The sequence below is a fragment of the Euleptes europaea genome, chromosome 16, assembly GCF_029931775.1.
Source record: "Euleptes europaea isolate rEulEur1 chromosome 16, rEulEur1.hap1, whole genome shotgun sequence".
NCBI lineage: Eukaryota > Metazoa > Chordata > Lepidosauria > Squamata > Sphaerodactylidae > Euleptes > Euleptes europaea.
In genome coordinates, this window is record NC_079327.1 from 3,842,930 (window position 1) to 3,855,259 (window position 12,330).

Below are 12,330 nucleotides of genomic sequence, written 5' to 3' on the forward strand. Positions count from 1 at the left end.
ACTGCAGCAGAGGAAGCCCGGAGCCCCCCCCCCCTGCCCGCCCGCCGCCCTGCCGCCTCCCTCCATGGTGGTGCCGGGGCTCGACGGATCTTTCGGCGCAACAGGTCCTGGAACTTGAGAAGGGGGGGTAGGAAGGGAGGAAGGGAAGGGGGAGGCCGAGGAGAAGGCAGGAGGGCGGGGGAGAGGCCGGCGGGCGTCCCGGAGCGGGGCGGGGGGGCTCCCTTGCCGTCCCGCGGGGATGCCCCCGACGGCCCTCTGGTTCCTGCTGTGCTGGGCGCCGGCTTGGACGCTCAGGAACCTCAACTACACGGTGCCCGAGGAGCAGGGCGCCGGCACGGTGATCGGCAACATCGGCCGCGATGCCCGGCTGCAGCCCGGAGGTAGCGGCGTCGTCGGCGGCGGGGGCTCGCCGTCGGTGGAGCGCGGCCGGGGAGGGGTCGGGGGCGGCAAGTCGAGCTTCCGCGTGCTGGAGAACTCGGCCCCCCACCTGCTGGACGTGGACGCCGAGAGCGGCCTGCTGTACACCAAGCAGCGGCTGGACCGCGAGGCGCTGTGCCGCTATAGCGCCCGCTGCCTGCTCTCCCTGGAGGTGTTCGCCGACGACCGCGAGATCTGCATGATCAAGGTGGAGGTGCAGGACCTCAACGACAACGCGCCCGCCTTCCCCGCCGAGCAGGTGGACCTGGACATCGCCGAGAGCGCCGCCCCGGGGACCCGCTTCCCCCTGGCCGGCGCCCACGACCCCGACGCCGGCGAGAACGGCCTGCGCACCTACCTGCTGGCCCGCGACGACTACGGCCTCTTCGCCCTCGACGTCAAGGCCCGCGGCGACGGCTCCAAGTTCCCCGAGCTGGTGGTCCAGAAGCCCCTGGACCGCGAGGAGCAGAGCCACCACGCCCTGGTGCTCACCGCCCTCGACGGCGGGCAGCCGCCCCGCTCCGGCACCGTCCAGCTCAACGTCCGCCTGGTGGACTCCAACGACAACAGCCCCGTCTTCGAGGCCCCTGCCTACGTGGTGGAGCTGCCCGAGAACGCCCCGCTGGGCACGGCGGTCATCGACCTGAACGCCACCGACGCCGACGAGGGCACCAACGGGCAGGTCCTCTACGCCTTCAGCGGCTACGCCCCCGAGCGGGTGCGCCAGCTCTTCAGCATCGACCCCCAGACGGGCCTGATCCGGGTCAAGGGCAACCTGGACTACGAGGAGGGGGCCCTGCTCGAGATCGATGTCCAGGCCCGCGACCTGGGGCCCAACCCCGTCCCGGCCCACTGCAAGGTCACCGTCCGGCTGGTGGACCGCAACGACAATGCCCCCGCCATCGGTTTTGTCTCCGTCCGCCAGGGGGCGCTCAGCGAGGCCGCCCCGCCGGGCACCGTCATCGCCCTGGTCCGGGTGACCGACCGGGACTCGGGCAAGAACGGGCAGCTCCAGTGCCGGGTGCAGGGGGAAAGCAGCGGGGGCGACGGGGCGGCCCCCTTCGCCCTGGAGGAGAACTACGACAACCTCTACACCGTGGTGACCGACCGGCCCCTGGACAGGGAGGTCCAGGACGAGTACAACGTCACCATCGTGGCCAGGGACGGGGGCAGCCCCCCATTGAACTCCACCAAATCGTTCACCGTCCGGATCCTGGATGAGAACGACAACCCGCCCCGCTTCAACAAGAACCTCTACGTCCTGCAGGTGCCGGAGAACAACATCCCTGGCGAGTACCTGGGCTCCGTCTTGGCCAAGGACCCGGACCTGGGCCAAAATGGCACTGTCTCCTACTTCATCCTCCCCGGCCACGTGGGGGACGTCTCCATCTTCACCTACGTCTCCATCAACCCCACCAACGGGGCCCTCTACGCCCTGCGAAGCTTCAACTACGAGCAGACCAAGCACTTCGAGTTCCACGTGCTGGCCAAGGACTCGGGCTCCCCCCACCGGGAGAGCAACGCCACCGTCAGGGTCACTGTCCTGGATGTCAACGACAATGCCCCCGTCATCGTCCTGCCCACCCTGGTCAACGACACGGCCGAGCTCCAGGTCCCCCGCAACGCCGGCGTGGGCTACCCCGTGGGCACCGTCCGGGCCCTGGACAGCGACTTCGGGGAGAGCGGCCACCTCACCTATGAGATCGTGGAAGGCAACGAGGAGCACCTCTTCGAGATGGACCCCGAGAGCGGGGAGATCCGCACCCTCCACCCTTACTGGGAGGAGCTCAGCCCTGTGGCCGAGCTCGTGGTCAAAGTCAGCGACCATGGGAAGCCCAGCCTGTCTGCCGTGGCCAAGCTGATTGTCCGGGCCTTGGCCGGGCCCCTGCCGGAAGCCGGCGAGCCCCAGGTGAATGGCGAGCAGCACCGGCGGCCCCACTGGGACCTCTCCCTTCCCTTGATCGTCACCCTGAGCACCGTCTCCATCATCCTGCTGGCGGCCATGATCACCATTGCTGTCAAATGTAAGCGGGAGAACAAGGAGATCCGCACCTACAACTGCCGCATCGCAGAGTACAGCCATCCCCAGCTGGGGGGAGGGGGAGGGGGCAGCGGTGGGGGAGGGGGCGGCGGAGGGGGCAAAGGCAAGAAGAAGAAGATCAGCAAGAACGACATCATGCTGGTGCCCAGCGAAGGGGAGGACAGCCGGGGGCCCCTCAATGTCATGAACGTGGTCAGCAGCCCCTCCCTGGCCACCTCGCCCATGTACTTCGACTACCAGACCCGCCTGCCCCTCAGCTCCCCCCGCTCGGAGGTGATGTACCTCAAGCCCGCCTCCAACAACCTGACCGTGCCGCAGGGCCCCGTGGGGTGCCACACCAGCTTCACGGGGCAAGGGACTAACATCACTGAAGCACCCCCCAGCAGGATGTCCATAATTCAGGTAGGAATCTTTTAGGAGTGCTTTCTGTGTGTGTCAGCAGAGGCCACCGGGGTCAGGGGTCCCGCCCTTCCCACCTTGGGGCCTCACCTCCTCTCTTGGTCTATCGGCACCAGGAGGAGTTCTGCTCCTAAAAAGGACCTTTCCAAAAACCCGTAGGAATAAAGCATTATAAAGAATGATAGGGGCCATGGCTCAGTGGTAGAGCATCTGCTTGGCGTGCAGGAGGTCTCCAGTTAAATCCCCGGCACTTCCAGTTAAAGGGACTGGGCAAATAGGTGATGTGAAAGACCTCTGCCTGAGACTCTGCCAGTCCGAGTTGACAATTCTGACTTTGATGGACCAAGGGTCTGATTCTGTGTAAGGTAGCTTCATGTGTTCACCTTGGGGCCTGCCTCTTCTCTTGGTCCATTGGTACCTGGAAGACTTCTGCTCCTAAAAAGGACCTTTCCAAAACCCATAGCAATAAAGCATTATAATGCATTATAGGGGCTGTGGCTCAGTAGCAGAGCCTCTGCTTGGCATGCAGAAGGTCCCAGGTTCAATCCCCGGCATCTCCAGTTAAGGGGCTGGGCAAATAGGTGATGTGAAAGACCTTTGCCTGAGACCCTGGAGAGCTAGCTGCCGGTCTGAGTAGACAATACTGACTTTGATGGACCAAGGGTCTGATTCAGTATAAGGTAGCTCCATGTGCTCACCTTGGAGCCTGCCTCTTCTCTTGGTCCATCGGCACCAGGAGGAGTGCTGCTCCTAGAAGGACCTGTCCGAAAACCCATAGCAATAAAGCATTGCAGCACTGTGAAGCTGAGATAGGCTCTGGAACCAGGGGGTTAGGCTGTGGGTTTTGTGGCAGGGCATCCGCTCGGCATGCAGAAGGTCCCAGGTTCCATCCCTGGCATCTCCAGTTAAAAGCATCAAGTAGCAGTTGATGCGAAAGACCTTTACCTGAGACCCCGGAGAGCCGCTGCCAGTCTGAGTAGACAGGATTGACCTTGGAGCAAGGTTCTCATTTAGTATAAGGCAGCTTCGTGTGTTCATGGGGAAAGGGTGTTTACCCCCTCTACAATGTTCCTTGGAGAGACGAAAGGTGGTGTGAAGACTTGTCCCACTTGTTGCGGACTGGAGATGATAGGCATTGTTCACTTTCACACACATTTGGGATCTGAGCTGAAGAAAACTGCAGAGGGCAGACATGAAGCTTCCCATTTGTGTAAAATCGGAGATTTATATTGCTCGTTGTCTGTTTCCGATCTTTAAAATGACCTGTTAAAATGTAGGTGCCCATATAGGTCTTTCTTTTGGACACAGAGTGGTCTCTCTTGGGACTCTACTGCCCCTGCCTCTTAATTTGCCTCGACAGATAACAAAACGTGGCTTTAAAGAAACGGTGGAGGTAGATGAGCCAGCCTAGCAGAATGCAGCCATGGTTTAGTCAGTGAGGTCCCTGTGATATTCACAGGGGCGATTCAGGCACAATTTTAACCCTCCGGTTTAAATCAGTGGGATTGGAAGGGGCCCCACTGGGACTGGATTGTGCCTTCTGCCCGTAGGATGCCCCCAGTTGACAAAACAAACGAACAAACATATTTCTTGTTGGCCTGCCATCGCGTTTGATGGGCGGGAAAAGGTTTCAGACTGGTTCACACGTGCATGATCATTATCGGATCAGTCGCGGATCCAGGGGGGACGTGCACGGGCGACTGCTTTCACATCACCTCATTCCCATTGCTCGAGACACCGCAAGCAGCCAGGAATCAAAATGCAGAGAAATCCGGAGATACAGAAGGGTGTGAACCGGCCTTAAAGGATTTAATATTTTTTTAAGTGGGTCACACTGTGCCTTAAACGATGCCCCTCTTTTCTTTGCAAACAAAGGCTGTGAAATAGATCCAGTCCTGCCAGAATTGAGCTCTTTGGAAACCCAAGGATAATCATGGGGTTGGGATTTCAGTGCACAGCGAAAGCTCCATGTGAAATCAGTGGGATTTGAAGGGGCTGAAATTAAAGGGCTGAACTTCGTCCTTAATTTTTCCCCTCGAGACGGGACGGTGTACCTTAGCTTGGGTTTACTTCCAGCAAGTTCATCATTTGCTTTGCTTCATGGCAATGACCCCCTCCCCCAAAGGTCTTTGAGGTTATCACTTAGGTCCCCTTATGGGTCCATGCTTTTTATAGGATTGTTCTAGAGAAAGTGGATTCTGGCCCTCCAGCTTGGACCTCTGAAAAAAACACCTTGGCTTTGAGTCGAATTAGTTCCACTGACACCAGCTGTTCTTTATTGGGATGCATTTTCAGAGTCCATCTATACATTATACAGAAAAAAGGAGGGGGTGAATTCTGGACTGCACCACTTGAGAAGCACAAGCGTGGGGAGTCGTATTTTTGAATGCTCCCCCGTGGGGGTGGGAATCCCTGTCCAAATAGATCCTTCCTATACGTAGTAGACTTGTACATTGAAAAGAATATCTCTAGTGTGTGAGCGCCCTATGCAGAGAGAGGGCTTTTGAGAGGAAGGATTCAAAACTCTGACACACACACACCCCTCGAAATATGAAGTGGCACAATCCAGAATCCCACCACCTCCTTCTGTGAATTAAGTTTTCCTGGTGGTGATGGAGAACAGGAAATGGCCTGCACTTACTTGCTTTTCTGTATCAGTAGTAAATGTTGGAGGATAATTTACTGCAATGCATTTCGGAGGAGGCGGTGGAGAAATGGCTGTTCAATTCACTGGCAAATGTCTTTTTTGTTTGTTATTTTCCCCCTCTGCTGCTTCTCCTATGCTGTTCTGAGCCACAAGGTATAGTGAGGGGAAAAAGTATTTGATCCCCTGCTAAATTTGCCCATTTGCTCTCTGACGAAGAAATGACCAGTCCATAATTTTAATGGTAGGTTTATTGTAGCTGTGAGAGACAAAATAACAACAGGAAAACCCCCAGAAACCCAGAAGACAAAAGTCAGAGATTGATGTGCATTATAATGAGTGAAATAAGTATTTGATCCCCTATCAACCAGCCAGATTAGGGTTAGGGTTAGGGTTCTGCTGTCGACAGAAGCAATCAATCCATCAGATACCAAACTAGCCACTATGACCAAGACCAAAGAGCTGTCCAAGGATGTCAGGGACAAGATTGTAGACCTGCACAAGGCTGGACTGGGCTACATGACTATTGCCAAGCAGCTTGGTGAGAAGGTGAAAATCCTAACCTTAACCCTAACTGTCAACCTCCCTCGGTCTGGGGCTCCATGCAAGATCTCATCTCGTGGAGTTGCAATGATCATGAGAACAGTGATGAAGCAGCCCAGAACTACACGGGGGGAACTTGTCAATGATCTCAGGGCAGCTGGGACCATAGTCACCATGAAAACAGTTGGTAACACACTACGGCGTGAAGGGACTGAGATCTTGCAGAGCCCGCAAGGTCCCCTTGCTCAAGACAGCACATGTACAGGCCCGTCTGCAGTTTGCCAATGCACACCTGAATGACCCAGAGGAGAACTGGGTGAAAGTGTTGTGGTCAGAGGAGACCAAAATCGAGCTCTTTGGCATCAACTCAACTCGCCGTGTTTGGAGGAGGAGGAATGCTGCCTACGACCCCAAGAACACCATACACACGGTCAAACATGGAGGGGGACATATTCTGCTTTGGGGGTGTTTTTCTGCTAAGGGGACAGGACACCTCCACCACACCAAAGGGATGATGGACGGGACCATGTATTGTCAAATCTTGGGTGAGCACCTCCTTCCCTCAGCCAGGGCATTGAAAATGGGTCGAGGATGGGTATTCCAGCATGACAATGACCCAAAACACACAGCCAAGGCAACAAAGGAGTGGCTCAAGAAGAAGCACATTAAGGTCCTGAAGTAGCCTAGCCAGTCTCCAGACCCTAATCCCATTGAAAATCTGTGGAGGGAGCTGAAGGTTCGAGTAGCTACACATCAGCCTCGAAATCTTACTGACTTGGAGAGGATCTGCAAAGAGGAGTGGGACAAAATACCTCCTGAGATGTGTGCAAACTTGTTGGCCACCTACAAGAAACGTCTGACCTCTGTAATTGCCAACAAGGGTTTTGCCACCAAGTACTAAGTCATCTTTTGCAAAGGGATCAAATACTTATTTCACTCATTATAATGCACATTAATCTCTGACTTTTGTCTTCTGGATTTCTGGGGGTTTACCTGTTGTTATTCTGTCTCTCACAGCTACAATACACCTGCCATTAAAATTATGGACTGGTCATTTCTTCGTCAGAGGGCAAACGGGCAAATTCAGCAGGGGATCAAATACTTTTTTCCCTCACTGTACCTTGAGTGACACAGATTCATTTTATGTTCACGGAAGTTGCCCTTGATTCATCAAAAAGAGAGTTGAAATGGCTTTCGGTTCTGTTTAGGCTATTCTCTGTCTACCTACCGATCTCTGTAATCCTATGCGCACTGATTTGGGATTATGCTTCATTGTATGGTTTATGTCTGAGTAAGCAAGCATAGAGATCGGGGTGCAAAAGCTACTTTACAAACTTCCTCCAGTTACACTTGAAGGGGACTGAGAATTAGAACCCAAGACAAGGATGGACAGACTCACAGGGGCTGGGATTCATCAGGGGCAGGAAACAGGGTTGCCAGACTTATTGGGCACAGTTGCCCTGGAGCAAATGGCCGCTTTGGAGGGGGTGCTCTCTGCCATTATACCACACTGAGGTCCTTCCCCTCCCCAAACCCCACACTCCCTCAGGTTCTACCCCTCAAGTCTCCAAGAATTTCCCAACCCGGAGTTGGCAACCCTGGAACGGCCCTCTGGGTACATGCCAATTACATGCACAAAAACACACATGCACTTAGATTCCTACAATTGTCTTTGCCTCCTTTTAATGCACATTGTGTCTGTCATTATGATTGGCATTATCCTAGAAGACAAGAACCTGAGGACAGAAAGGGGGGTGGGTTGGTGGGAGAGGAAAATACCTTATTAGTGGCAACTCGGGGACCTAAAACGGAAGTCTTGGATCCTGTGGAATTTTATTATTATTTTTAAAAATGTGGTGTGTGTGTGTGTGTGTGTGTGTGGGGGGGGGTTCCCATGCAAGGTCACCGCAACCTGGTTTTCAGCCCACTATTGAGTTGTATTACAGAAACAATTTCATTTTATGCTTATCATGGATGTGTTTTGCTATCAATTAGGTGAGGTGAGCAATACTCAGGATCTGAAATTGATTTTAACAAAAAGTGACACTTAGAGGAAGAAGATTAGGTTAGGGCAGAACTGGAGGTAATTTGATTTATAATTCATGCATTAAATAGTTTTTGGGTTGTTGGTTTTTTTTTTTGCCATTGACGCTTGTTTAAGTCATGTCTTTTTTAAAAACAAAATGTAAAGTGGAGTAGCCAGAATACCAAAGAACAAACAAACAAACAAACCTTTACCCCAAACCTACTTATCTACTGTAATAACTATTTAAATATTGGAAACTCTATTTTGCTAAAAAGGTGTGATATCTGTCATGCGGACAGAGACCGTCCTCAATGTGGTATAAAATCCCAGTCGGTTGACGTGCTTTCTTAAACAGTGTATACTGTGTGATATTATTATTATTTTGTCCTGACAGCTATATAAAACTGAAAGAGGCATTTCCTCCCTTAAAAAAAGGTGTTCTGTGGTTTCTATAATATTCTAACCGTCCCGACCGTGGAAAGGAAGCATTCAAACAGCCCCTGTTGGGCGTGGAGAACTTGCTACAGGTAGGGCAGCATACATTTTCAACAGTGGACTAATGTCTCCCTCTTCATACTTCAAAAAACCAGGATCACAGAGGCTGAGATTTTAAATAAGCACTCTTCGGTGCCATCCTAACTCCACATCCTACCTCAGGGGTACCCAACATGGTGCCTGGGGGGGGGGGGCGCTATGGAGCCCCCTGACACTTTTCCTGGTACCCGCTGAGTATTTTTAGAAAGTGGGTGTGGCCAGGTGGCTGCTGTCCAGCAAGGCTTCTGATTGGCCACTTAGGGTTGCCAGATTCCTCTTTGCCACGGATGGGAGGTTTTTGGGGCGGAGCCTCAGGAGGGTGGGGTTTGGGGAGAGGAGGGACTTCAATGCCATAAAGTCCAATTGGCCAAGCGGCCATTTTCTCCAGGTGAACTGATCTCTATCTGCTGGAGATCAATTGTAATAGCAGGAGATCTCCAGCTAGTACCTGGAGGTTGGCAACCACATGGCCACCAGAGATGTGATTTCGGTAGATGCTTCATGGGCACTTTCACACAGCCCAAATACTGCACTTTCAATCCACTTTCAGTGCACCTTAATGATCATTTACAAGTGGGATTTGCCAGTTCATACAGGAAAATCCACCTTCGAAGTGCATTGAAAGTGGATTGAAAGTGCATTATTTGGGCTGTGTGAAAGTGTTGGCTTTATTCTCTTACTCCTCTTTTTTAATGTATTTTATAAAATTACTCCTCTGCCTCTCATGATAGTAGGGTTGCCATCTCTGTGTTAGGAAATACCCGGAGATTGGGGGGAGGTGGAGCCTGAGGAGGGTGGAGTTTGGAAAGGGGATAGGGTTGCCAACCTCCAGGTACTAGCTGGAGATCTCCTGCTATTAAAACTGATCACCAGCCCATAGAGATCAGTTCACCTGGAGAAAATGGCTGCTTTGGCCATTGGAGTCTATGACACTGAAGTCTCTCCCCTCCCCAAACCCCACCCTCCTCAGGCTCCTCCCCAAAAACCTCCAGGTATTTCCCAACCTGGAGCTGGCAACCCTGGGAGGGGAGTGACTTCAGTGGAGTACAATACCATATAATTCACCTTCCAAAGCAGCCATTTTCTCTGGGTGAACTGATTTCTGTCGCCTGGAGATCAGTTGTAGTAGCGGGAGATCTCCAGCCACCACCTGGAGGTTGGCAACCCTACATAGTGGCTATTTTGTGGCTGCGCCCACCATCTTTTCTCAGAATTCCACTGGGGCCCACAGGCTACAAAAGATTGGGGACTAGGGTTGCCAAGTCCCTCTTCACCACCGGTGGGAGGTTTTTGGGGCGGAGCCTGAGGAGGGTGGGGTTTGATGAGGGGAGGGGCTTCAATGCCATAGAGTCCAACTGCCAAAGTGGCCATTTTCTCCAGGTAAACTGATCTCTATTGGCTGGAGATCAGTTGTAACAGCAGGAGATCTCCAGCTAGTACCTGGAGGTTGGCAACCCTATTGGGGACACTGTCCTAGCTCCATCAAAGTCAATGTAATGTTTACATATTTTAGGGGGGGTAATATTGTAATATTGAGCCCCATGACGTAGAGTGCTAAGCTGCAGTACTGCAGTCCTAAGCTCTGCTCACAACCTGAGTTCGATCCCAAAGGGAGTTGGTTTCAGGTAGCCGGCTCAAGGTTGACTCAGCCTTCTATCCTTCTGAGATCGGAAAAAGGGGTACCCAGCTTGCTGGGGGTAAAGGGAAGATGACTGGGGAAGGCACTGGCAAACCACCCCGTAAAGAAAGTCTGCCTTGGAAACGTTGGGATGTGACGTCACCCCATGGATCAGGAATGACCTGGTGCTTGCACAAGGGACCTTTACCTTTTTAATATTGTAATTAAGTGGCTGCAGCATCACATTTCTGCAGCCCGTGGGGTAGGAGACTCCTTTGGAGCCAAGCTTAACTGTTCCTTCCAGTCCAGCCGGTTAGCAGTGGATCCCTGAGTTCCTGGCAAGTGGAAGGGACAGAGACACAGTTTTGCTTCCTTCCTTGGCATGGAGCTGCTGTGGGTTGGAAAGCTTCCCCTCCTGAATTTCTTCCAAGTAACAGGAGCCCTGCTGGACAAATCCTGGCCTCTGTCCATGAGGCCGGTCAAACGCAGCAGGGTTAGAGGCCTGGCTCCTTCTTTCCCTAGTTGTAACGATGAGCATGTCTCTTGGCACCAGTCCAGCAGGCCAACCTGCCCATTGACATTTAAAAAACTATATTACTACTTAGAATTATAGAATCGAAAGGCTCCACCGGGGTCATCTAGCCCAACCCCCTGCACAATGCAGGAAATTCACAATTATTTCCCCCCTCCACACCCCTAGTGGCCAGAAGATGGCCAAGATGCCCTCCCTCTCATCATCTGCCTAAGGTAATAGAATCAGCATTGCTGACAGATGGCCATCTAGCCTCTGCTTAAAAACCTCCAGGGAAGGACAGCTTACCACCACCTGAGGAAGCCTGTTCCACTGAGGAACCACTCTAACAGAAGATTCTTCCTAATGTCTAAACGGAGATTGACTTGTGGGTTGGGGATTCCCCCCCCCCCAATGAACTCCAGAATTTGGGATAAGCCCAACTGTGTTCCATGTGCCCTCTCTAACTAGGGTTGCCAACCTGCAGGTTATAGCTGGAGATCTCCTGCTATTACAACTGATCTCTAGCCGATAAAGATCTCCTAGAATTACAGCTAGTCTCCAGACAATGGAGATCAGCTTTCCTGGAGGAAATGGCTGCTTTGGAGGGTGGACTCTATGGGCGAAAACACATGGTCGCTTTCGCCTCCTTTATTCCCTGTTTCAGCCAGGATTCAGCCAGGATCGAACACATGCATTTTCGCTGAACTGCGTTCCATCCTGGCTGAAACAGGGAATAAAGGAGGCGAAAGCGACCATGCGTTTTCGCCCTACGATATTATACCCATATGAGGTCCCTCCCCTTTCTAAACCACAACTTTCCCAGGCTCCACCCCCAGCAACTCCAGGTATTTCTGAACCCAGAGCTGGCAACCCTATGTCCGAAGACAGTGTAGTGTGGTGGTTAAGAGTGGCAGACTCTAATCTGGACAACCAGGTTTGATTCCTCACTCCTCCACAAGGAGCAGTGGATTCTAATCTGGAGTACCAGGTTTGTTTCCCCACTGCTCCATGTGAAGACTGTTGGGTGACCTTGGGCCTAGGGTTGCCAACCTCCAGGTACTAGCTGGAGATCTCCTGCTATTACAACTGATCTCCAGCTGATAAGAGATCAGTTCACCTGGAGAAAATGGCCACTTTGGCAATTAGACTCTATGGCATTGAAGGCCCTCCCCTCCCCAAACCCCTCCCTCCTCAGGCTCCGCCCCCAAAACCCTCCTGCTGGTTGCCAAGAGGGACCTGGCAACCCTACTTGGGCCAGTGACAGTTCTCTCTGAACTCTCTCAGCCCCGCCTATCTCACAAGGTGTCTGTTGCAGGGAGAAGAAGGGAAGGCGACTGTAAGCCACTTTCAGACTCCTTAAAGGTAGAGAAAAACAGGGCATAAGAACCAACTCTTCTTCTTCTTGTAAGTCCCTCAAAGTCACTGTTGAGCTGAATGCTCTGTTAAATCTGGGTGGTTACCCATTCGGGGAAAATACTCTTCCTATCCACAGAGAATTAGCTGCAGTGCTTGATGTCTGTGTGCAGGTCGATTTTTCTTTTCTAAAGCATTATGAGTGCCCATAAAATGGTGGAGTCAAGCTAGGGTTGCCAAC

The 12,330-nt window shown here is 52.7% G+C and overlaps 1 protein-coding gene across 1 annotated transcript in view; it reads left to right on the top strand.

The window, feature by feature from the left end:
- Positions 1-238: 238 nt before the first annotated feature.
- Positions 239-12,330, top strand: part of PCDH17 (protocadherin 17) — a 151,923-nt gene continuing 139,831 nt past the window's right edge. The window contains exon 1 of the mRNA XM_056862123.1: positions 239-2,860. Within this exon, the coding sequence (XP_056718101.1) occupies positions 239-2,860 (2,622 nt within the window). The remainder of the gene's footprint in view (positions 2,861-12,330) is intronic.